The sequence below is a fragment of the Ascochyta rabiei genome, chromosome 1, assembly GCF_004011695.2.
Source record: "Ascochyta rabiei chromosome 1, complete sequence".
In the NCBI taxonomy this organism is placed as follows: Eukaryota; Fungi; Ascomycota; class Dothideomycetes; order Pleosporales; family Didymellaceae; genus Ascochyta; species Ascochyta rabiei.
In genome coordinates, this window is record NC_082405.1 from 882,053 (window position 1) to 907,159 (window position 25,107).

Below are 25,107 nucleotides of genomic sequence, written 5' to 3' on the forward strand. Positions count from 1 at the left end.
ATGGGGGTATGGGGTGGCCTTTGTTCATATACGAAAACGGGGAGAGCGGACCCCCCATGGCTAGGGCAAGGCCTGGAAGACTGAAAGGCAGCGGCAGTGAGCGTTTTGCAAACAGACTTTTCCAGTCCTGGTCGCACCAAGGATGGCCTGCAGCGAGCTGGCGGCTGGCGGCTGGCGGCCAGGGACAAGCGTCGCGGTGGCCGCGTTGGTGGAAATGAGCCGTTCGGCCACTCAGGGCCGGCGTTGCAAGACAAGGGCCGCTCATCACCAAAAAGGAGGCTGCATGGTGGTCACTGATCGGCGTGGTGAAAGCTTAGCTCGTCCAGCAGGCCGGTGGTGGTGGCGCCCCCCAGTGGGCGCCGTCGAGCGCCGTCGTTTGAACCATCCAGGAACCCGCCCACCCGTCAGGAACAGCCGCCAGGAGACGGAGCCAGAAACAATGAGTGACTTGTGCTTGCACATGCTCCCGCTTGATGTGCTTGTGCTGATTGCCAGTCTTCACGTGGGCTCCTCGTCGACCATGAAGGTTGTGGCTGTGACCAGCAGCGGTCTGGTTCGGTCGGTGTGAGCCGTCTGCGCGTCGTCCCACGGCAGCGACAGGCATCTCGTCCCTCTTTCGTTGCCTCCGGGACCGGCGTCCACAGACGCTCGCTCAATTGGGGTGTGAGCGACGGCAGCTGCGCTTGGCAACTCCAGCGGCGTCTTCACTTCATTTCATTTCATTTCCTTTGCGTCTGATCGACTCGGCGATTTATTGTTTGCTGTGACGTGCGTGCACTTGGCTGCCCCAGCCAGCACTCTCCAGCTGAAGGTGAATGCTCTGTTCGTTGGTGAAGCAACAAGGCCAGGTCAAACAAGTCGAGGACGAGGCTGCGCAACGTGGCTGTTGCTGTTTGCCCCTGCCCTTGCAGCGTTGGACGCACTGAAAATGGAAGGCGCGCCGGCGCCCAAGAGCGTGGCATGGATGGCGACACGAGGGCTTACGACACGCCATGGGACCTGAGAAATACGAGAATCCACCGCGCACAGCTGGAGGCTGCCACACGCAGTCGAGCACTGAGGTTGCTCAGCTCGTGTTGCCAAATGCTTGGACGTTCTTTGTCTCTATGTGCGACCGTTGATGGTCGTGACAATGCAACGATGGCCTGCAGGCTGCAAGCAACTGAACACAGCGCGTCAGGGGTGACCCTTCGCCCCCAACTCTGCGGCTGTACGTGCCCACGTGTTCGGAGCCGCTTGTTTGAGCAGGCGAGGTGCTGTGGGCAGCGCTGAAACTGCATCATCTGTTTCTGCAGGGGCACTCTATTCATCGTCTTCTGTGCATCTTTGCAGTCGTCCGAACGTGCAATCAGGACCATGTCGGTCCGGCTCCTCAGCGTACGTGGACCTTCCTTCCCGGCCGCAGCAACGTCATCGAGTTCCACCAGCATGAGGGCCCAAGATGCGCCGTTGCGATCTTGATGCCTCTCCACACACACCTCTCAAGTTTGCGCTCGAGAGCTGTCTCCCCACAACTCCATCACCGTCTTCGCGTGCGATTTCCACAATTCTTACCACAACCCTCCGCCGTCCTAAGCTTGATTGGCTAGAGTCTTTGCAAAGCGCAAGTGGTGAGCCAATAGACTGTCACTGCGAACGAAAAATGCAGCTATCGATAAGCGTTGCCCGGTCCTGCATTAGCTTAGGCACCATCTGTGCACGATTTATGCACGCCGTGTGCCGTTGCAGCGTTGAGCCAGTTTTCATCTCTCAACACTGACTGACATGACCGGTCGCTTGAGTCAATGTTGGGCTCTGGAAATCCTTCACCTGAATTGATGGTAGAGTGGTGTCCGCGGTCGAATAAACCACGACCTTCTGGGAAATCCCCAAGGCCAGGCAATCTAACGCCACAGTCATTGTGGCAGGTAGTGTTAAGATACTGATCAACAATTTTAGATGCTGTTTTGTCCGTGGAACGCCAGATTCGGATCGCTGGTGTACCAGAACAAGTTCCTGACGGCTTGAAGCTGTCTGAGCCGTAGCTCCGCTCGTCTTCACGTGTCTTGTTGATGTGTCTGCGGTCGAGCCCAAAGGCTTGATTGTTGCACTTGGTTCACGTTCAACTCTTTCTCGCCGTGCGGCGGCAACTTCTCGCCTTGTCTTGTCGTAGAAATCATCTCCGCGTCGTCCGTTTCCGCTTGCATACCTAGATATAGTTCCGATTTCTATCGTTCTTCGTTTCGAAACACCCGCCCGCAACATGCAACACCCGTTCTTTACGTTTGACAGGACTGCTTCATGGCCCCTGCACCGGCTCGAAACAGCGGCGGGGGCCGCCGGGAAGCTGGGGTTCATCATACGGCTGTGCTTTTGGTTCGACAATGTCGATATTTGAAATTTCATGTTGTGCTCTTCAGGAAACCCGTCTGTTCCAGGCCGTAGATATCTTCCATGACTCCATGCTATGTAGGGGTGATCCGCCCGCCCAAATGCACACAGTGTTATGCCCCTCAAACGCCAGACCCGAAATGCGAAATCCGCACATCTACGCAAGGTATCGATACGAATCTACCTTCGCTCCGTCGATGCGCTCAAGATACTCGCGCTCGATAAGCGACTCTATACGCTTCTTTACCATGTTGACTTCGGGCTTGAACTGACCGGCCAGCTGGCTAAGGGTCTCAAGAATGAGCTGCTGATGCGAGAGTTCCTTACGTTGTCTATTACCAGGTTAGCCGACTCTTCGAGCGTCGTTCAGTATACATACTTCATGATTCGAACGACTGCTGCCTCGATGCAGAACTGTCGTGAGTCGTCGTTTTTCTTCTCCGTCTCTCGTCGTTCTCGGTCGCTCTCGACCTTGTTTCCGCTGCTGATTACACCAACCTTGATTTTGACGAATTTGCCATTGAACCCGTCATTGAAGAAGAACTTATCGGTCGGCTTCACGTCCTTGGACATGGGCTCTTTGACCAAGATGCGCGTCTTCGGTGCGACAGCGAGAGACTGCAGATTTCTGACCAGGTCGCTGGGTGGAATGTTCGTCTGCGCTTGAATCTCCTCAAAGGTCAGGTGCTGATCCGCAGCCAAGTCGTTGAAGAGCAGGAGGATGACCATGCCGTAGGTTGGTACGTTGAGCTCGTGACGACGTTCCTTGTATGAACCGTCCTTCTGCTGTACTTTCTTAAACGTAGCTCGGATGTCCGCCGATCCCATGTTGGCGAGCCAGGTGAGCTGTCGGCCAGAGTGCTTCTCGTTATAGTACTTCTCAAACCCACGCTTGACCTTCTCCACAGCTGTCGGGAAGTTGCACCGCGGTCGGCCTTCTCCATCTTCGGCTGTACCCCCAATCGTTTCGAGTGACCATGTCATACTGGTGAGTACGTTGATGTTAAGGTCGATGCGCTTGGGATCCTTCTCGCCAAGTCCTTCGACATGCTTCTTGAATCCTGCAGTAAGCTCCTCAGAGATAGTCATGTCTTTGAACATAGCCTCCAGCTTCAATGTGAAATTGTTTCCGAGTTCGATCTTCATCTTCGAAATCATCTGCTTCTCAACTTCGTTGCTGATCGACTTGTTCATCAACAAGCGCCTGCAAAGATGCTTCTTATAGTACCGCTCGAACAGGTCCTTGTCTTGGACATATCGCAGGAGAATGATTGCCTTTTCGAGTACAGCGTCAATTTCCATCTCCGTCTTGCCTTTGATACCTTTCTTCATGTTTTCGTCAATGAAAAGCGAAATGTACTCGGAGGATCGTGGAAAGGTTGGTGAGTTGATGAACTCAGCAAAGCTCCTGGTCACTGCTTGCTGCAGAAGGCCGTCCGCTTCGAAAGACTCCCGCCAGATACGATCGAACTTATCCTTCAACATGAGGACATCCTCCACCCATTTGATAGCAGCGACTGTCTGCTGGTTGATGGTTTTCTCCTGTGCAACTTTCTTGTTCTTGTCCGCAGGATCGGCAGCTTGTGCGGGTGCGGGAACAGGCGCGGGTGCCTGTGATGCTGCGATGGCGTCGTTATTGACGTCTGTGCCCATGTCCACGATTCGCTTCTGGATTGCTTGTGTGAGCTCAAGCTTTTTCTCATCGACGCGCCTGTTCAGATCGTACACGACGTTCAACTCTTCCAACCTGTCGTTGTCGATCATGTACCTCACTCCACTCTCCATCTCTACCAGCTCGTGTATCCGGTTCTTGATCAGCTCATCCTCGACGACCTTCTGAATCTTCGGTCCAGTGCTCTCCAGTAGCGTCTGCTTGCATCGCTCATCTTCCTCGTATATCCTTCTCCGAGCGTGTCTGCAGTACGCACCAGCATCAGAGTCGCGCAGCAGAAGCTCCGACTCGCGTTTGTAGAATTCCCTGCTAGTATCCAGATACTCTCGCTCGAAAGAAACATTGTAGAGGCGTTGCTCTTCTGACTCTGTCTCATCTTCGTGCAGTCCCTCGAGCATCCATACACACGACTTGATAAGATGCTTGTCAATAACATCGCCGTCACGCTCCATCTGGATTTGGTCGAGGATGACATGATTCAGCAGACCAAGAAGCCATCGCGCATCATGATCGGAAACAGGCGAGCGCAGGATCTCATCGCGGAAAAGGACCATAGCGGCGTTGAAGATCGAGGGCCGTCGATGATCTGCGCAGTAGACACGGTCCTAGGGCGGTCAGTGTGTCGCCATATAAAAAAAGTAGTTCTCCAACACAACTTACCATATACATGAGCACATCTGCCAGCATGCTCATGCAGACCTGGTGATCGCCCCAAGCCTGCTTCAAGCCTTTCAAGAATTTCTCGCCTGCAACTCGGCGCTCGTTCGCTGTTGTGCCACCCAAACTCTGCGCACCCACGAGGAGGTTTGGCGAGAGCAGCTGCTGAATGCCGGCGCGGACCTCGCTACCCAGCCATTTGCGCTCAAAGTTGTGGACATTCTGATACAGGTCTCCACCCTTCTTTTTCAAGACGATGCGGTAGGCGTGGCGATACAGCTCCTCGTACGATAGCTTCGAAGCATTCTTGGTGTGAATTTCGCGGAAAGCAGCTTCGATAGTTGCCCAGGTATTTTCGAAATCAATCTCGTCGCCGTGCAGACCCTATTTGTGCCGCATCGTTAGCGATAGTGTCCCGTGGGTGGAAGGTGCAGCTGAGTGGGTGATGGATATACAGCTGCGGTGAAGGTGAGGAAACAGTAACGTACCCTGCGCGGGGGCCTTATGCGCTGCCTGCCGCGTCCTGCAATCATGTCGTCTTAAATGCGAGCGCTACAGTGAATGCCCAAGAGCTGCGCGATGTGCGAGCACTCCAAGTGCGGAAGGCGGCCGAAGGTGAAGGCTGAGTGGCGGGGTCAACCGCGCACGCTGTTGGTCAAAGAAGGAGCGACTGCGCAGTCTCACAGCAGAGAGACGACAACAGCGAAGGGGCGGCGAACAGGCGGCACAAGAGTGTGGTGTTGGTATTCACGCCTCATGGTTCCGGCGGGGATGCTGGTGGTGCCCGCATGCAGATGACGATGTCCCTTGGCGTTCGGCGGCTTCGGTGGAGACCACTTTTTGCCCGCGGTATCATGTCAAGCTTCCTTCACGACTAACACTTTTCCATCTTTTTTAGGCCGATCGTTCTTCCCCTCTACAAGCCAACATCTTCCTACTTGCTATGCGCTCTTCGGTATCTTTCTTGCGCTCTTGCGCCCGTACAGCTGCGCCTCGAGCAGCATGGGTTCAACCTGCAGAGTACATTCCAGCGGCCTCAAAACGCTTTGTTCACACACCGCGAACATCAACTGTCACACGTCCCTCGCCTATCATCTTAAGGGCCGGACTTCCTTCTCTGGCACGATTCGAATCTAGTTCAGCAACATTGCCGCAAAAGAACACATCGACTCAGGCGCCCGAAACGCGACTCGACCGCGAGCAGGTGCCCTCATATGAGCTCACATTCACGTGCAATGTTTGCAAGACTCGGTCATCGCATCGACTGTCTAAGCAAGGCTATCACAAGGGCACCATCCTGATCGCATGTCCTGATTGTAAAAACAGGCATTTGATCAGCGACCACCTCAAGGTAGGGCGAATGGTATTGACGCATGGCTCAATACTAACGCCAGCAGATCTTCTCAGACAAGTCTGTTACAATCGAGGACCTGATGAAAGAAAAGGGCAATCTCGTCAAGCGTGGCTCACTAAGCGCAGAAGGCGATGTCGAGTTTTGGGACGATGGCTCATCTACACCACGCTCCGCACACTTCCATACCGAATCGTCACCCAAGGGCGAGGAGCGCTTGACCGATAAGAACCAGACATCATCGCAGACCCCAAAAGAGTAATCACCCAACAATAAATACTAGCCGCTGGTCGGCACGATTATACCCTGTACAATACTTTAATTTGTAACATCCTGTAGCGACAACTGTACGACAATAACGAATAAGGAAGGCTGGGTTTGAGTTATTTTACTTTATACTCCTTCACAAAGAATAAAAGGCCGCGACTAAAACAGTGGTGTGCTTGACGCAAGTAACTTGACGACGCGTATGCGCGGGTTGCCTACACCGGGTTGTTGCACCTCCTCCAGGTAACTCTATTTGTCCCCCCCCTTCTCTCTCTCTCTCTTTCTCTCTCTCGCAACACTGGATGCGTGACCATCTTCAAGGCTCGCCATCTGCCAATCATTCCCTGCTGTCAGCCTCATCCAGCGGTCCATCCGTCTATCTTGTATAACACATAATGCGCTGGGCCGGTTTGTACTACCGAAACCGTGGAGGGTTGCTCCGTATCTTCCTGCAGGGCTCGCGAATGCCCTTGTGCCCTGGGTTCTGGCATTGCGGCACTCATTGAAGATGTGCTCAGCTGGTACAAACTTCAAGACCAGGGGGAAGCGACACTGCTGTCCCGAGCGGAGGCACGACCACCGGCCATGACATGATGAAGGACCCACAGCTCATGCCACAGTCTTTCAAGAAGCATAGTCTTCCGCACGAGTGTGAGAGCAATACATAACCCAACCTAAAGGGAAAATGAAGCTGTGGAGACGAACGCTTCGTAGATGCCATTGAAGATTGCAGCTCCTAAAAACTGCAAGGGATAAATAAGCAAACAGCATGCTCGTGCATGATCTAAGGAATGCCAAACTATAACTCTATAACTCAGGGTGTCAATTCAGGGAGCCTCGACAGACATGCCAATGCAGCTCTCCATAGCCACGTCTCTGCGGCCTTCACTCAAGGCAATCAACTCATCACAAAAATCCTGGTCCCAGGCTTTCTGCAACCTATTTAGCTTCCATCCGAAAAAAAAATCTGACCTATTGTGCCGCGGACTGCCTTCTCACCACCTCAACCGCGCGGCGCGATATCGCAACGACCAACAATCAATTCGTCAGCAATCTCCTGTATGGGCACACACCGAACTTCTCTCTGCTGAGTAGTATCCTCGCACAGTAGAATATCTGCGTCAAAAGCGGTCTCGACGGCTTGTTGATTGATCTCTGCCACTAGAGCACGTCCAACAGTAGGAAACAAGATGCCTTTCTTTCCTAAAGGGATATGACCGACGCCTCGATCTGGGCGTTCAAGGATTTTTCGTATTAAAGGAATGTAGTAGTCGGCCAGATCAACGACATAAACCTGGTTGAAAGGAGAGCAGTTAGCAAGCTAGCCATCAAACGAGAGCTCACAAAAGACGTACCCAGTCGAAGTTGGCCTGATCGTTCAGCTTGAAGCCATAGCCATGCTGAACAACATAACGAAGGACCAAAGGTATGACCAAAGCCTGTCGATTGAAGAGGCCAGTGCCTTCGCCAAAGAAACACGGGACCTGTAAACTGACAGCATGCACACCTTTCCCCGCTGCAGTCTCCAGCACCCTGACCTCGATTATTCACTGTGAACATTGCTACTCTAGATCAAGAGACTTCATGTAGTCGAGAATGGCCTGCCCCTTACGCCTGTCGTTCCACTCAAACGCCAATGTGTGCATCCGGAGAGGTGAAGTAGCTAAGGATTGGGTAGGCCTGCTTCGACGCGATGTGCCAGTTCATCCACAAAAGCTTTGACACCAGCTGTAATGGAAATTGGAGCCCGATTCTACAATGATATCATAGTGAGCCGCAATTTGCTCAATGAACTGTATCGTCTAAACCAGCCCAGAGTACAGTTTCGACACGTTCGCCATATGTTTCGCGCAATCTTCCAGCTTGGTGCTCGCGTCGAATCAAGATGTCAACCGTCAAGGTCTTGAGGCTGGTTTCAGTACTGGCAAGTGACTGCGATAGTACAGTTCCACCAACATAGCCCGTGGCGCCAATGAGGAAGATCTTGCTCATTGTCAAAAGTGGTTCAATGGGGGTATAAAGGGGATAAAGCAGTGTAGATTGGCTGGAGAGAGGTCTTTGTATGAGACTGCTGATGTTGACATTAGAACGACAAAGAACGAAGCCTTGGTCGAATTTGCTTGAACTCTCTCTGAGCTTCAATTTCAGCTCTTCCTGCGCCTACTTGTAAGGATCCTGCATGATTGATCGCGCTGAAAGTCCAGACCGGACGACTCGCCCAGTACGGAAGAGACGGAAGAGGGTATTTAACGTATGCAGCGGGGCAGGTGGTGAATATAGCGGTAGATTGTGCAATTCCTTACGCCAGACTATGGAGGCGTAACGTAGTAGTGCCATTCTCGTCTATTGCCACACCATAAAACTTGTAGGCAACTGTATGGCCAGTCTCGGGAAATCAATTGCAGCCATGCTTGACTACTCGTCGCGCAATGAACAATAAGTGGGGCCGCAAGAAGAAGGGTTGTCTGGCAATCAATCCTGCACTAGTCGCCAGTGCATCATTGCCGATGTAGTCGGTCCATCGCGATGCCTCTAAATGTGGGGGCCTCACAACATCAAGACTTTGATGGCTTCCATTGTGTTCGACGATAAAGCAACGGCCTCGGAAGTGGCGATTTTCCGTGTTGGCAGCTTTCTTTGAGCTAATTTGTCAGCACCGAGCTTGCAATATATATACAACACCGCTGCATCGGCGAACGCTCGGCACGATTGAGAGATCGAGAGAGCATTCATCGTGGCGTTCAAACAAAGCTTAAGCAAAATGACCCAATTCAACATCAACATCGTGTCGGACACAATCTGCCGTACGTTTCCATAAGGAATTTTGCACAAAAATAGCACAAATTAACAACTCCACAGCATGGTGCTATGTTGGCAAAAAACGCCTTGAAAAGGGCATCGCAGCATACAAACAAAAGCACCCAGATTCCGATGACACGTTCTCCACACAGTGGTTCCCCTTTTACTTGAACCCGGACGCCGGTAAAAGCCTTGACAAACAAGAAACGTACGCTAAGAAATTCGGAAAGGAGCGCACAGCAACCATGAACCAGATGCTCGCCAAGGTCGGCCATGATGAGGGCATCAACTTCAAGTTCGGTGGTAACACAGGCAACACCCGCGACTCGCATCGCCTAGTTCAGCTCGGCAAGACCAAGGGCCCGAAGCTGCAGACGCGCGTGGTCGAGGAGCTATTTGCTGCGTACTTTGAAAACGAGAAGGACATCACAACGCAGGAGGTCTTGATTGAGAGCGGCGTAAGGGCAGGTCTTGATGAGAAGGAAGTGAAGGAGTGGCTGGATAGTGGGAAGGGTGGTGCTGAGGTGGATAAGGAGGTGCAGGATGCGCGTGAACAGAACATCAGTGGCGTGCCAAACTTCACCATCAACGATCATTTCCAAATTGGAGGAGCTCAGGAGCCAGCTGCGTTTGTGCAGCTATTCGAACGTATTAAGAAGATGGACGGGAGTCTTTGAAGCGTAGACTGCTTATGACTCAGTCATATATGCACGGTGTGAAGGTATACATACCTCTCAGGAAAGCTCTGTTCGCCGTTGAGTACCTACATTGACAACTATATGAAAGTTGGACAACTTAAAGATCGCTAGCTAAGCAAGGCTAGCATCGAAACCGTGTGAATACCTCCAGACAAATAAATTTGAAAAGCTTTCATAACTTCATCAAACCAAGGTGCTAATCAAGCGGTCCATATCTGTGCACATGCCATTATCATCCTATGGTTAAAAGTCCATGTTTTCACCTACATCTATGTACAGTAATATGCTCGTTTGTAAGGTGGAATTGGAAACACATCATTCATGTTTAGAGCCTTGCGAGCACCGAAAAGCAGGGTGGTGGAGACGCACAAACGTCACAGCAGCGTGAAGCTATTGCGTTCGAACAAACATTCCAAGGGCCACTGTTTATATTCCATAATGCTGGAGCAATAATGTCCGACATTGAAGCAACTGGAGTATGATATACAATGCTTGCACACCAATGCTTGCGACATTCCCTTTGGTCCTCGTAACGACCTCGACGACATTACAGTCATCAACACTTCAAGATCACATCTACACGAAGCACCTGACAGAAGCAACTCAGCAACAGACTATACTGCAACAAATCACTAAAAATGGTTGATTACAACCACGTTTTTAACTTCCCACGTCCGTACTACCGTACCCATGAATATAATGGCAGCGTTGCGCTTGCGCCTTATGGGTTTGAACATCGAGGACGTTTGCCCGACATACGATCTCTTCGCCTACTATCTTCCGACTTCCCACCTCGTCAAGGTTCTGGCCCGCAGAACAAGCGTGGTCGGAATCCAGGTCTTTATGTCAATACCCAAAACGTTCAGCAGGGGTACTGGGATGGCCGTTATGAGGATTCTACCAACTACTATGCAAACTACTAGGATATATACTAGGTTCAAGGTCGAGTAAAGATCAAGAGCTAGTACATTTGGATGATGGCGGAGAGATTGGCGTCAATTTGTTAAAACCTCTTCTGCGGCGACAAGTAGACCAAATAAATACAAGCTTATGATCTTTCTCTCGTTGCAACGATGACTCTAGTGACGTGTTCGAGTCATGACCATACTCGTTTCTGAAGTCGCACGTATTCTCCTGGACCTCTACCTTCTTATTTCACTCTCATGCTTGCTTGAACTCCCTTCTCTCGGCGCGACGATGCGTTCATTGCGTTCCGTCCTAGCGCTTTGTTGACTCCACAGTACCTGTCAATGCTCCACATCGCCGTCTAAGCTGACAGGATCAATTTCCGCTCTACTAGGCTTTTCGTGTCGTCGGAGTCGCGTAGGTCAAACAGTCTGCTTGACACGAGCGTGGCTTAAAACCAACTGGCGCTTAGTCGTTTTAGACGCGGAGGTGGGTCCTCCGCGCATTCCATGGTGACATCGTGGACTACCGGAGATCAAGCGCCCCACAACGCCTTCCGGAGGAAATGCCGCGTGCTTGCCACGAAGCTTGTCACCCCACACAACTTTCATAGACTTATCTTTAATGAGCAAGCGGACTTCTCGTACCGGCATGATGTCAGTCCTCACCTGCCTCCGAGGTTGTTCATGCCCCGAATGTAACTGCGGAGATCTGCGAGTATACTTAAGCGTTCCGATGGCGCCCTTCGTTATTCGGTCGAGCCTCTTCGACTTACAGCAGGAGTTGACCTCCTTACGCAATTCTGAGACTGGTATCGAGAAAATATGAGGACAACCGCTTCTCAGTTGCTCCTGGCCTCCTTGGCGTTAGGATCCGCAGTAACAAGAGGCGATAAGAAACATCATGGCATCAGCAAGGATGATTTCATCAAAGTCGACGGGTTGAGATTGTATGATTCGAAAGGTGCTTTGCACTATCTCACGGGTAATACTTCTTCAGTCCATCAAGCAATCGATATTGACAATTGCCAGGAATGAACTATTGGGCTTGCATGAACCTGGCTGCCGATGATCAGTCTGGAGGAAATTATTCACGTCTCGTCACAGAGCTCGACCAAATGGCAGCGAAAGGCATCAATCACCTCCGAATCATGGCCGGTTCAGAGGGTGCACCAACACCCCAACCATTCCGGATGAACCCGCCTCTGATGAATGCCCCGGGGCAGTACAATGACGAAATTTTCAAGGGTCTGGACATCTGTCTTGCAGAAATGTCGAAGCGTGGAATGCGTGCAACAATGACGTTGAGTAACGAGTGGCAATGGTCTGGAGGCTTCGGTCAATACATTTCATGGGCGAACAACAACACGCAAATCCCATACCCAGAGTCGTGGAACCTTACAGCGTCGCCTCAAAGGAGCACACCCGGAACAGGCTGGGGAAACTACACAAAACAGGGTGTGGATGCAGCGCCATATAGCGAGTTCACTGGCTTCGCGAACTTAATTTACAACAACAGTCTAGCCGAAGGGTGGTACAAAGATCACATCAAAACAGTCATGACCCGTCGGAATACCGTGACTGGCCGCTTGTACGTTGAAGACCCAACCATCATGACATGGCAGCCTGCAAACGAGCCTCAAGCCGCAAATGCACTTGGCTACGTCGGCATCGGCCTGCTCCCCAATCCAGATGATTTACTTTTCCCTTGGGTGGACCGTACTACAGCTTATATCCGCTCGTTGGCTCCCAAGCAGCTCATCAGTCTCGGCTTCGAGGGTAAGCAGGGGGAGTTCTACTTCAAACATGCACAAAACTTCTCGACCATCGACTACGCCACTACGCACTGTTGGGTCCAGAACTGGGGCATCTACGACATGTACAACTCCAGCGAGGCAAATTTGAAGGCTGCGCAAGACTTTGCGGTAACTTTCATGCACAACTCCAGTAAGTGGGCTGCCGACATCGGAAAGCCGGTCTTCCTCGAGGAATTTGGCATGGCTCGAGACAACTGGGAGAATAAGGATAAAGATTACCCGTACCTCAGCAGTGCGTCGACTACACACAAGGATCAGTATTTCCGGACGATTATCGGCACAGTCATGGACGAGTTCCGCAATGGTGGTGCGTATATTGGCACCTCGCCGTGGGCTTATGGAGGCGTATATCGCCCGGAGATGCAACACGTCAATGAGTTCGGTATGATATGGGCAGGAGACCCACCCCACGAATCGCCTGGCTGGTACGACCTGTACGACACAGATCAAGCAATGGAGATCATTGCAGTGCAACAGAAAACTATTGCAAGCTGGATAAGGGAGCAAGGGAAAAATGGAACCGACTGCTGAAGAGAGCATGCCGTGACCTGGTAGCAGGCCCCCTTCACGACAAGTAAGATATCAGCACTATACCACGATTGTCTTAGCGCTAGAACTCGTTCGCAGTTGCATCACAGCTTCAATGGCGCCAACTTTCAATCAACAAACAGTAGTTTCCAGTATCTATTACATTATCGCCGTTACACGCTAATGATGCAAACTCCCAGGGCCGCCCCAACGCCGCGCTATGCAATGAAGTCAAAACGGTATAGCATCGTCAACACGAAGCCTTGATGGATCACCGTGCTCAGCCATGCGTCTGCTGTGCTTTCAATGCTGCGCGCATCTCCGCACCTTTGAAGATGATCAGCAGGATCCCAGGAATGCAGAGCAAATCCATCGCCCCAAAGATGCTGAAGGTCCATCCAACACCAACCTTGTCCAGTAGGCCATCCATGACAACAGCAGCGATGGCTGCAGCGACGTTGCGAAGAAAACCTCCTAATGCGACTAGACTCGCGGTCTGAGCTGGGTCGCATTCTGTCTGGAATGAAGTGCTGGTGACGAAGACAATCGATGTCCCAACAGAAGCAAGTGCCGATCCAATCAGACCGGCAGCTGGACTTACGCGGTTTTGGCAGGACCATCCGTACATGAGCTTGCCTACGGCTGCGATAAAAAAACCAGGTATTTGATAAGCAATTCGTCGCTCAGGTGCGACCTTGCCGTCGGGGCTTTTAGCGATAGACCTCCTGCGCAGCCAGTCACTGCCACGACCGACAATGATGGAGGCGATGAACATGGAGATACCCGGCGCGAGGTATGCGTAGCTGACTTCGGCGGTAGACCAGTTGTACGTATCCTTGAGTACAGTTGGAAGGGAAATGTACAACCCATACAACCCAGCAAACTGGAAAGCACCATTGAACGAGACGATGAGATGAGGAGGGTACTTCAGAAGCCGCATGAACTTTCGAAATGATGGACGAGGGACCTTCGGGCCCTTGATATCCGTATTAGGTTGTGTGCGGAGCTTGGGTATAGAAAACCATGGCTGGTGAGCAAGAACGGCACCATTGCCAACGAGAGATCGTAGAGTCTCCGGCATGCAAAAGATGATGGCGCAGTACACAGGAAGACAAGTCAAGGCCAAGAAGCCGAAAACCCATCTCCAGCGCGAAACATCTGCAAAACCACCGCCAATGACTGGTCCAAACACTGGTCCAAGCTGGGGCCCCATGAGAAACCAGGCCAGAGCGGATGCGCGTTTTGCAGGCTCGGTGATATCCGCAACGGTGCCTGCTCCGACTGAGAAGACGATGCACGACCCAAAAGCCTGAAATATTCGTAGGATGAAGAGAAGTGCGATGTGAGCAGGGAGCGTGGCCAGCAGCACGTTTGCGACCAGAAAGCTTCCAAGACCGACCATATAAACGAGTTTACGCCCCCCAACATCGGAGGCTACTGCGCCGAAAAGTGGCTGTGATACATCAGCTTTGGCTTTTGATGCTCCATAAACAATTACATACCGCGATGGCAAACACCACCATGTACATCGCCACCGTCGCATTGATCGCTGTTGCCGAAGCCCTGAAAATTTCTTCGAAGAGCACAAGAGATGGCAAGTAAATTGCGCCAGTCAAAGGGCCAAAGAAGCCTGCTGCTGTCACGACGCCAAGCATGAAGCGCCGACGATTGAGAGAGAAGGCCGAGTATGGAGGTGGTGGAGGTGGTGGTACAACATCGTCGGCTTGTGCTAATGGCTCTGCGGCATTGTCTGAAGAGGAGAAATCGCTGTCGATACTGTCTCGACACCTGTCGTAGTGGTGGTCTTTCTCGAACTCAATCGGAGAACGCATGTTGAGGATGGATAGTCCAAGCTAAGATTGGGACCCTTGGGTTGATATGTATTGTGCACCGCCTGATTCTCGGAGCGTTCTACAAGCCGACAGAGTACATGCGCAGCCTACGTTCGAGTTGGACTTTGTTCAACAGCCATAAGCTATGACTGTTCTCACTGGCTCACGTTATCAAGGCCTGTCCTTGCATGCTATTTTCATACAACTGCGGTCAGCCCTGGGGCTAGCCTAAGATACGCCTTTTTGTGCGTCGCCAAGCGGCCCACCCTCACTCCAGCCAGCCTCCACCGCTCTGCTGGCCCTTCCACTCTCAACCATCGGCGGCCTTCACATGACAACCAAACTTCTCGTGGTACTTTAGCAATTGAAACTGAAACGTAAATGCAGACTGGGCTGCAAAAGACAGCATGGCATCGCGTGCAGCCCACATACATGGTCTTTTGCTAGACGGAACATGCTTGGTTCAATCACGATCGCGGGAATTGTGTGATGCTGCGCCGTCAACGACGGGATGCAGCCCCGCCAGACAAGATTCAACGTAGTGATCACAAAAAGAACATTGCTCAAACGTTCAGTACCAGCCGCGATACCGTACACGTTGGACTACAAAACTGGTCTATCCGCTAGTGCCCGCTGTGATGGACTGAGGCTGAAGGCCTTAACTTCGCCTAGTGTGGGCTCCTCTAGCGAGCTGAACGCATCAACTGCGCCTCACGCACGTCCGCAAAACACCGGTACACATGTTTGTTGCAGAAGCAGACATGTGTGTGGTAGCAATAGGATCTACTACGACTGGAGAACAACGATCAAAGTGCTAATATTGGCACTCTCGATAGGCCTAACTGCAACCTAGTGCAGCTCTATTACGTTTTGATTTAGTTGTCGGAATCAGAACCCGTCAACGCCAACAACCCACCGCAATACTAACTTCCCGAAAAACCGGATCAGATTCAGGCTGTTTCTACTCTGGATAGTCGCACTGTGCAGATGTCTAGTCGGCGACGTCAGACTCGATTTCCGCCTTAAAGTGACGCCGTACTGCGCCGCACTGAATCCTTCAAGTCTCTTCGCCGCAAAGGCGCAGAAACAATTACATCTTGGTTTGTGCATACAGTAAGCTTATCGCGCCGCGTCTGGACGATATGCTGCATAGCTCAGGTTCCAGTATACATGATGAAATTTGTCTGAACCAAGTCTTGCATCAAGACGTGATGTCACTCGAGCAATACATCATCAGTCTTATGAGAGCATCTATGGGTAATTTGTGAGATGGGAATGAAGCTAGTCTCAGCTTGACCAGAAGGCAACAGAGTTACACGCGTTGCCCCACACCCAACCAAAGGACATGCTTGGATGTGGAGATCTGCCCCAATACCGCGCCGCAGGGGCAGGGCAAATCATTTGCGGAGCTTCGACTGTACCGCAATCTCATCAAATATTGAGAGGTCGCCTGGTTGGATTATCTGAGTCGAAGGTTAATTGTCAGCACGAGTGGGTCTTGAGATTCCACAATGCTACAATGCTTCGAGTATGATGACTAGTTTCATAAAGGGTTGCAGCTATGGGTCTCGGAGTTCGAAGAAGGGGACCGTTGCAGTTGTAGGCATCACTCAATGGATACGGTGTACATGGAGACAACAAGCTACACCGTGCTTACAGCCTTGAGCGGCTCCATCTACCACGAAAGGCCTTCATTACCACGGGTGAAAGCTGGAGCATATGTTATCCATATGGCGCGTCACGATATTGCACCCAGGTTTTGCTTGTCCAGATTCTTCACTACCATATCAATGGTAGAGTCGTACGCAGATTTAAGACATTTTCTCTATAGTACAAGCTAGATAAGCCGCCTTTCACGTCTAATACGGGGTGTTTCTATTGTCAGGTGCGTAACGCCAACACCGGTACTATGCATAGTCCAGCGATTTCGGTATGTTCCAGGTGTAGTTGGACGATTTTCGTATCATTTTGTCAAACCAGCTCACAATGACAGGAACTTCATCTTCAGACCTCGTGGGTAGAGGGGCCCGGCCTGGGATCATTAGCCTGATTGAATTGGTGAATTGTTTGTAGCAACGACTTACCGGGGTCATACGTCCATCCCAACTTTCATCCACCTTCCACTTACAACGCCTCACCAACTCCAGGATGGTAATTCTAAGCTGCTGCATGGCAAACTTCTGTCCCAAACACGCTCGTCGGCCTCCGTGGAAGCTAATGAAAGCACCCTTAGAGTTGGCTTTCCGGTACAGGTGGTTTATTTCGTTCATATTCTTGCCCCAGCGTTCAGGCTTGAACTCATCCGAGTCAGTGCCCCAGAACTCGATGTCGCGATTGGTTGAATACGCATTGTAGCCCAAGAAGACGCCTTTCGGTACTGAAATTTTGCCACCCAATAAAACAGGTTCAGTGGTACGGCGGTTGATCAGCTGCGATATCGGAGGAAACATGCGCAGACCTTCATAGATAATGGCAGTCAAGAGTGGCAAGTCATGAATTTCGGTGTAGGAAGGCTCGTAATCGCCGGATGCACCAGCAGGGTAGAGGGTCTGGATCTCCTTGCGTACCGCATCTTGGACCTCTGGATGGGCTCCAAGAAGATACATGAGCGACATGAGCGCAAGTTGTGGGTTCTCGTGTCCGGCCAGGAATGTGCTGACCATATTGTCCTCGAGGTCCTTATCGGATAAGCGTCCCTCGCCGTGAGCTCCTATTAATCTACATGCAACATTCTTATGATTGTTGGGGTCGCAAACGTGGTTGTGTCCTTTCGTGATCGAGGTTCGTAACGTATTACGAAAGTTCCTATTGAGTGCTCGACCAAGCTGTCTCATCTTGAGCGGCAAGTGATCGAGGAATGGAAAATTCATAAAGATTGGATTGAAGATGATAGGCTTGATCTTCATCTGGAGCGCGTGCAATGGTGCGTCTGGACGCTGCATTGTTTCGAAGCTTGATGCGTACATTACGTCTGAGAGATTGGCAAGTGCAACTCGGTGTAGGGGTACGTAGATTGGGATACCCGCACCATTGGCTTGCTTCGAGCTATCCAGGAACATGTTTCTTAAGAGTCTCGAGTTCTCCCAAATTTTGGTCGAATCCTGGTCCGCTTGTAGAGCTGGTTTGAGAACACCATGATAAAGCTTCCATTTCTCGCCATGAGAACTGATGATGTTTTCCCCTGTGTACTCCGCTACAAGGCTATGCGGGATCTTGATCTGATTACCCGCCTTTGCATAGACATCTTCGTACTTGAAGACCTCGGCGATGTACGTAGGCTTGCGTACAAGGATATTCCATTGTCCACCAAAAAAAAGTTTCACTGCTCCGTATTTCTCGAGAGGGTCCTTCATGTAGCGGCGATAGAGCTCCGCTTGATCTACGTCTTTGAAGAGCGGTAGAAGAGCATAGTAGAATGGAATTGTTGGAATGTTCTTGGGGAAGTTGCTAGGCGGTGTGAAAAGGTAAACAAAGAACGACACAACACCGAAGATCGTGACAAATACAGCAACGAAGACCAAAGAAAGATAGGAAGCCATATTGTTAGGAGGATGGTGAATGCACGATTATTGATAGAGGGGAGCTGGCTCGGTCGAACCTATATGAAACACATGCTCATGTGAGAGCAACTCAGCCTCAAATCTACATTCGGATTGTTTGCTCAGCCGGGCTGATTGATGGCCACATCAACGTGGCTCGAGCGCGCCTCCACCCGTCTTCGTGCGTCCACAATTAGACAATAGACAGTGTTAGAGTGTGGGCCGGTAATGTTGAGGCTGTGGTAAGACGCTTGGCTGTTTAGGCGAACCCTTTGTTCACCTACCTATGGCACGCTAGCGTGTGGCACGGGATTTCCGTTTCCAGCTCATGCACGCCAAGGCATGCACGTCTCCCGTGCACAGCAATCCTTGGATGAGATGAAGCTGCAACAGCGCCGCATTAGCGAAACCATGCCACCACAACCTAGTAATGCGAATTGTGGCACGCTGAATACCCATGCCAGACCGCTTACACCCTCATCAGACCAGAAGCAAACGTCTGAACTTACAGCCCCCGCAGCACCGCCGCTGGGCCGTCCGATAGGATCATGTTGGTAGGCCAACACAATTAGCACAACGGCTTGTAGCGAGATGAGTACCGTTGCAAATAACAATGCCAGTCGGTGTACTGCAGCACCGTGTGTTTGCACTGATGTGGCTGTCATGGATCCATCCGCAGCTTGGTGGGCAGTGCCCGATTCGCCGAGCCTTTGTGTAAAGCTGAGACACAACCAGACGTTGAGGATCTTTCATATAAGGGTACCCAGATGTCAGAGGCCATCAGGTCCATCGATTCAAGCCTACTATTGCTTATCAGCACAAGCTTGATCGACTCGCCGCCTCCACCAACTTCCATATTGTCTTTCTGTTCCTCAGCATTGTCGGTGTGGCGAGTACCGCCTCAACTTTTTTCTCAATTATTTACAATGGCTCCTTTTAACAAAGGGGTTTCCACATACCATTGCATCCAGGGTCTCTACTGGAGAGAATCGAATGGCGAACTTCTGGCTGTCGAGGGTAGTAACTCGAAGTCACTGCCGGAAGTATGGCCACAACTGAAGGACGAGATACTCTCTTCGACCGCATCGTGGGCTCGGGTTCAACTGCCATCTGGCAAGGAGATCAAGAGTTTACAGATCACTTCTGATGTCCCAGCTCTTTCAAACATCAAATCGAACTTCCCTCCCTCTTACCAGAAGGAAGAACTCCATACGTTGATAGCTGAGATTGAGCATGATAATGGTCGCGTTCTCGGCATGGTGACATCGAAACCGAAGTCCCTTGCTTCAGACAGTTTCAGCATCTGGGCGGAGCGGTTCATCCTCCTCGAGACCCAGTTCCAGCCCTTCGCCAACATCTCAGACTCTTCGACTCCATGGGCAGCAAAAAACCGCGAGATTTGCCAAACAATCGCCGAGATCTTCGAGCGCAAGCTCAAGAATCTCTCCAAAGATGATCAGTGGAACGTTTGCGGCCGTGAAGGCTTCCTCAACAGAGTGTATGGCTTCGTCGATAAGAACCTTCCTATTCTTCTTGCCCTGCCTGCATTCCCCTGCAAGTCACCAAACCCTAACAAGGCTGGTGGCATCATGCCTGATCTTGCGGAAAATATCGCTCTGGATGTGCTTTACGACTTCATAAAGGAAGTCAACGCCGTGTACGAGCCCGGGGCAACCATGTGGATTATTAATGACGGCCACGTCTTCTCTGACTGCAGTAAGCATTCACGCACATGCGTTCCCCGAATGACTGCTGATCTCTGCCAGTTGGTGTTGACGATGAGATGATCGACACGTATGATGCCTGCATGGCTGAGATCTACAAAGAGCGCTTCCCAGGCCAAACCGCACCCGCCCCAGCGATGGATTTCAAAGGCCTAAAGAACATCTTCAACTCTGATTCTGAGGGTTTCCAAACTTTGAAGAAGGTGGCCGGCAATGCTCACAAGATGCCACACCCGGTCAAGACCAAGATGACCGGAGAAGCAGAGCTGTGCAGAAGGCTCATGCTGGGCATTGGTGGGGCTGATCGTGCCTTTATCCGATCACTTATTGAGCAACAAGAGCCGGAAACATTGGGACTGTACCGCGGCCAGACGCGCTTCATGCTTGAGGATCTTGCCGACGTTCCTTCTGTCAAGTCGCTTAGTGGCAAGCAGAAAAAGAAAACTGCTGCTCTCGTGGCTGAGGAGATGATTTCTCGTAATCAAGGCTACTCCAACCTGGTCGAGCTGCTGCTGCCCAATTATGTTCGTCTCTCAATCCACGCTCACAATAACAAGGGCCCCAAGTTCGCCATCCGCCTGCTGCCTAAGCACATGGTCCGCCCAATCGACGACCTTGACAATCGAATGGAGCCTGTAGCGGCGTACGAATTTCAGATCCCTACTCCCTGGCACAACTGTATGATCAAGGTTGAGGGTGATGACTTCCTCTACCTTGCTCGCTCCGCTGTTGCCAAAAAGGCCCTGGCTAGCGCTGACTACACAGGGTCCTGGGTGAACGGCCCTGATGGTTCATACTTCAGCTTGAAGCGTGCTACAGCTTGGGTGCGTACACCCACGAAACTTATCATTCCCCAACTGTCAGTCGAGAAAGTCGCCATCTTCGATCAGAAAAAGGGTACAATTGTGGTGGTGTCTCCGTTGGCAGAAAGGCAGCGCCCGATTGTCATCTGTTCTCCAGTCGTTGGAAGGAAGAACCCGCTCGTGGTGACAAACTCAGGGAATGGAGGACGGCCAATCGTCATTTGCTCTCCTCAATCTAGGAGGAGTGCATCATCCCTATGGTCCCCAGTGCTACAGAAGGTCCGCAACCCTGTCGGTTCTCCCATCGTTCGTACCAAGACGTCCATTGCCATCTGCTCTCCTGTTACTGAGAAGAACGGTGCTACTGTCACACAAGCACCTGTCGATAATCGCCCGTTCAAGCGTGTCGACTCGCACTGGGTTCGACCTGGGGAAAAGACGAGCAGGCTGCGCATGTTCGTTCAGAACAACCTCCCACAGCTTCGAACTCAGGCGGTATAATTCCATCTTTGCCGTTTATATCAAAACACCATCATACTCTCATATCGTCTGGCATCTGGATTATCTGCTATTTTTGCGCGTGGAGTCAGCGAGCATCTTGTAAGCTGCTTCGATAGTAGGACTTGGCATTGGCGTTTCTGGAAGTTGGCCTCCTCTATATACCATTAGGTAGCGCGGTTGCCCGTAGCTTCAACTCGCGTAGCGCGACCTCTCATAATGCATCTTAATTTCTCGACGAGCCTTCATTTCTGATGTAAAATTGTGAAGCCGGAGGTATAAATTGTGATTCATCCGTTCGCGTCCTTGTCCTTCCAACTACATACATAAACCGCGCGCAAATCGACTCACGAACAGTGATCAGCATATACAATGCACATACCGTGGCGGGTTTTGAGCTTTCGTGAATGCAGCGTCAATCAAACTCTACTGCCAACGAATCTTTGCGACCAATGAGCTGGACGCGTCTGTGCCAAAACACCAATCCAGATATTGATCAGTCAGGAATAACGGGCTCCTGATCCATATTATGCATTATGCTGAGTATATGACCAACCTCTGTCCCTCTGCTCTCCTTGTCTGCTGTACGTTTGGATTTCTTCCCTTCCACATCTCCTTGTCACCACGTTGATACTTCACCATGAGACCTCTAGATGTCTTCAGGGTAGTCATGCCTATCATCACTTTGCAGTTCCACGGAGCTGCAGCCAGTAAGCTCACATCGAGATCACAGAAGCTATTGGCAACCAAAGACTGACCAGTTGCAGCCACTAACACTACACTACCCCGCACGTATGGCATCGTACTTTTCCGCATGTTCGACCTTCTGGACGTGCACGGTCCCATTGAAATCCTACAGTTCTTAAGCGGGCTGTACAAGATTGATATCGCTTTAATTGCCGAGACAATGGACCCGGTCACTTCAGAACCATTAATGGCCTCGATGAACCCATTCAACTCTTCGGTATACCCCGTGCTTCCACCCAGCCACACATTCGCGACGGCGCCGGAACTAGACGTCTTGATCCTTGCCGGCGGCCCTGGCTGGCGTAATCCTGCGCTAAACGCTACGCTTGACTACATCGCACGTACAGCACCAAACGTTAAGCAAGTTCTTACTATCTGCACTGGTTCTGCTCTAGCTGCAAGGGCTGGCATCATGAACGGCAGGAAGGCAACAACAAATAAGACATCATGGCCAAATGCTGTCAAGGCGGGGCCCAACACAACATGGGTGCCTCACGCACGTTGGGTCGAAGATCAGTCAAGTACTCCGCCTATTTGGAGTTCCTCGGGGGTGACAGCAGGTCTTGATCTTATGCTGCACTTTGTTGAGCAGACATACAGCGAAAGGAACGCCACGTTCATCGCAAACATACTGGAGCATCAGCGAATTACAGATCCGAGTTTCGATCCTTTCGCGAGGAAAGAGTGCGTTTCAAATCGGGCCATCGTTCGATCGTGAGCAGCTGGTAGTACTATTTTGATGGTTCCAGTCAATCATAGGTTGCACGAACGCGTGTTCGACTCGCGCGACAGTGTCGCAGGCATTACCATGTGGAACATCAGTGGAACCATCAACTCACCTGGAGACCAGTGTACATGTCAGGAAGATGAAAAATCGCAGTGGTCGAATTCTTTTCCAGCACCCTACCCATACAAAGCCTATCGATGTGCCACCTATCATCTCGAACGAAGACCACAGAAGGAAGGGTTACTTCAGGGAGTGAGCTTTGTCGCACCCATATGCAAAGCCCCGCTGCTCGGGGCTTACTGAGCGACGGTTTCCGACATGGTTCCATATGTCACACACTGTGCGATCTATCTTGTCCGCACCTATCTGCAAGCGCCCGATGCAGGGCGGCGCCCACAAGCTAGACTTCTCGTCCATGCGTACCGTATTGATTCACTTGAAACCCTAAAAAAAAGTAAGTGGTGAGATGCCCTGATAAAGAGTCTCTTCGTGGCATTGAAAGTGCGCAAATACTCTCGATAAGTGGGGCCTCTAACCTGTGAAAGGAAGGTGTTCTGCCAGCCAAGCATCTCAGATCCTTCCTGCTCACCTTACAACATCATCCCGTGCATACTGTTCGACCGGTTTGGTGATGATGGACGGTACAGGTACGAAGCGGCGAGCGTGAAGAATGCATCGGGGTCTTGGTTCTCGGGTATCACCAGCCTGCGGTGTGAGGATATGCACGTCTGTTCTGCAAACAAGTGCTCAGCTCCAGCTTCAAAAGGCAGGATGGTCTCCTTCTGCTCTGTCTGGTGGGCCATCTCATAATTCCAACCTGCAGTATCCTGTGTTTAGAACCAGAGACGAAAATTGAGAAAACGGGTTCGATTGTGCATCAACACATCGCTCCTACTAGCTTTCACCACCCCCGCATTCAACCAAATAACTTGCTCAAAACTTGCTCGTCTTGTCTTCAACAGCATCTCAGAACCTCTGCGATTTCAACCGCTTTTCATCGACACCATCAATCAGCTCAACACTCACTCTTTCGAACCGCAGCCACTCAGAATACAAGCATGGATCACTCAGGTCACGGTATGGTGGCTTCTACCACAGCCACGGTCATGTCTGGTATGTCTGACATGTCAGGAATGACGCAGACTGCGACAGGCACCGCTGCCATGGCTTCCAACACTGGGATGTCAATGGGCGGAGGTGGCATGAACATGGGTGGAGGGTGCAAAATTAGCGTAGGAAACAGTCGCCGCAAAGCTTTGACAGACAGACATGGCTGACTCGATCGTTAGATGTTGTGGAACTGGTACACCGTCGACTCCTGTACGTACCTTTGGTTTCTTGTTTTGCATTCGTTACGGATATGCTCAGCTGCAGAGACCGGGCACTGATCATTTACTCGCTGCATTGCCCCATATTATAGAGCAGCAATAGCGTACTAACCGTTACCAGGCTTCGTCTCTCGATCATGGCACATCACCTCGAATGGTATGTTCGCCGGATCTTGCATCGGAGTGATACTTCTCGTGATCCTCCTCGAAGCCCTCCGCCGCGCTGGCAAAGAGTACGATCGCTACATCGTCAACCAATACTTGGCGTCGCACGCTACAGTCGCTGCAGCAGCCTCCTCCGCATCCTCTGACGACGACTCAAGGAAGAATCCTGCAACCACTGCAGCTATCGCCCCAACAGCCCAGAGCTTCCGCCCCAGCGTCATTCAACAGGCAATCCGCGCCCTTCTCCACATGCTCCAGTTCGCAGTAGCGTATTTCGTCATGCTGCTAGCCATGTACTACAACGGATATATAATCATTTGCATCTTCATCGGCGCGTATCTTGGGTATTTCATCTGCGGATGGGAGAGCTTCACAGTGGGCAGGGGAGGCTCAGATCGCATGCAGGAGAACGCTACAGTATGCTGTGGCTAGACCACAGTGGAAACGAAGTTGAGGTCCAACGAGTACAAAAGAAGAGGTACTCGCGGCGAAGCGTTGATATCAAGAGTCTGGGAGAAATACTCCAGACATTCTCTCTCCCGCCAGGGAGAGGTAGTAATCACAAAGCGCAATCATTGCAACAGTGAATTTATTGTCCGTTTATGTTGTAATTGTTTCTCCATGTCGATTTGCTCGTCGTTTTGGTATCTCAGGCTAAACACAACTCTGCTCCATGGCAC

General features: G+C 51.3%; 9 protein-coding genes across 9 annotated transcripts, besides 3 other annotated features; 6 read left to right on the plus strand and 3 right to left on the minus strand.

The window, feature by feature from the left end:
* The first annotated feature begins 703 nt into the window (after positions 1-703).
* Positions 704-730: a tandem repeat.
* A 1,797-nt stretch (positions 731-2,527) lies between these two features.
* On the minus strand, positions 2,528-5,232 carry EKO05_0000245 (uncharacterized protein; the record flags this gene model as incomplete). The annotated part of the gene is made up of 4 exons (XM_038936704.1): positions 2,528-2,702; positions 2,750-4,647; positions 4,703-5,083; positions 5,188-5,232. The coding sequence occupies 4 exons, from the start codon at positions 5,230-5,232 to the stop codon at positions 2,528-2,530; spliced, it is 2,499 nt and encodes an 832-aa protein (XP_038802785.1).
* Positions 5,233-5,642: 410 nt separating this feature from the next.
* Positions 5,643-6,312, plus strand: EKO05_0000246 (uncharacterized protein; the record flags this gene model as incomplete). Its single annotated transcript, XM_038936792.1, has 2 exons — positions 5,643-6,050; positions 6,097-6,312. The coding sequence occupies 2 exons, from the start codon at positions 5,643-5,645 to the stop codon at positions 6,310-6,312; spliced, it is 624 nt and encodes a 207-aa protein (XP_038802786.1).
* Positions 6,313-6,583: 271 nt separating this feature from the next.
* Positions 6,584-6,609: a tandem repeat.
* Positions 6,610-9,078: 2,469 nt separating this feature from the next.
* Positions 9,079-9,793, plus strand: EKO05_0000247 (uncharacterized protein; the record flags this gene model as incomplete). Its single annotated transcript, XM_038937006.1, has 2 exons — positions 9,079-9,121; positions 9,177-9,793. The coding sequence occupies 2 exons, from the start codon at positions 9,079-9,081 to the stop codon at positions 9,791-9,793; spliced, it is 660 nt and encodes a 219-aa protein (XP_038802788.1).
* A 1,751-nt stretch (positions 9,794-11,544) lies between these two features.
* EKO05_0000248 (Mannan endo-1,4-beta-mannosidase) lies at positions 11,545-13,067 on the plus strand (the record flags this gene model as incomplete). Its single annotated transcript, XM_038937037.1, has 2 exons — positions 11,545-11,704; positions 11,752-13,067. 2 exons carry the CDS (start codon positions 11,545-11,547, stop codon positions 13,065-13,067), a joined length of 1,476 nt encoding a protein of 491 aa, XP_038802789.1.
* A 277-nt stretch (positions 13,068-13,344) lies between these two features.
* EKO05_0000249 (Dityrosine transporter 1) lies at positions 13,345-14,896 on the minus strand (the record flags this gene model as incomplete). The annotated part of the gene is made up of 2 exons (XM_038936849.1): positions 13,345-14,517; positions 14,567-14,896. The coding sequence occupies 2 exons, from the start codon at positions 14,894-14,896 to the stop codon at positions 13,345-13,347; spliced, it is 1,503 nt and encodes a 500-aa protein (XP_038802790.1).
* Positions 14,753-14,774: a tandem repeat.
* A 1,981-nt stretch (positions 14,897-16,877) lies between the features above and the next one.
* Positions 16,878-18,435, minus strand: EKO05_0000250 (Unspecific monooxygenase; the record flags this gene model as incomplete). Its single annotated transcript, XM_059635400.1, has 2 exons — positions 16,878-16,928; positions 16,981-18,435. 2 exons carry the CDS (start codon positions 18,433-18,435, stop codon positions 16,878-16,880), a joined length of 1,506 nt encoding a protein of 501 aa, XP_059491383.1.
* A 926-nt stretch (positions 18,436-19,361) lies between these two features.
* Positions 19,362-21,463, plus strand: EKO05_0000251 (dityrosine synthesis enzyme; the record flags this gene model as incomplete). The annotated part of the gene is made up of 2 exons (XM_038936953.1): positions 19,362-20,151; positions 20,202-21,463. The coding sequence occupies 2 exons, from the start codon at positions 19,362-19,364 to the stop codon at positions 21,461-21,463; spliced, it is 2,052 nt and encodes a 683-aa protein (XP_038802792.1).
* A 637-nt stretch (positions 21,464-22,100) lies between these two features.
* On the plus strand, positions 22,101-22,925 carry EKO05_0000252 (uncharacterized protein; the record flags this gene model as incomplete). The annotated part of the gene is made up of 2 exons (XM_038936548.2): positions 22,101-22,170; positions 22,228-22,925. 2 exons carry the CDS (start codon positions 22,101-22,103, stop codon positions 22,923-22,925), a joined length of 768 nt encoding a protein of 255 aa, XP_038802793.2.
* Positions 22,926-23,992: 1,067 nt separating this feature from the next.
* On the plus strand, positions 23,993-24,859 carry EKO05_0000253 (Copper Transporter integral membrane protein that functions in high affinity copper transport; the record flags this gene model as incomplete). Its single annotated transcript, XM_038936857.1, has 3 exons — positions 23,993-24,166; positions 24,224-24,254; positions 24,384-24,859. The coding sequence occupies 3 exons, from the start codon at positions 23,993-23,995 to the stop codon at positions 24,857-24,859; spliced, it is 681 nt and encodes a 226-aa protein (XP_038802794.1).
* Between the last annotated feature and the right edge of the window lie 248 nt (positions 24,860-25,107).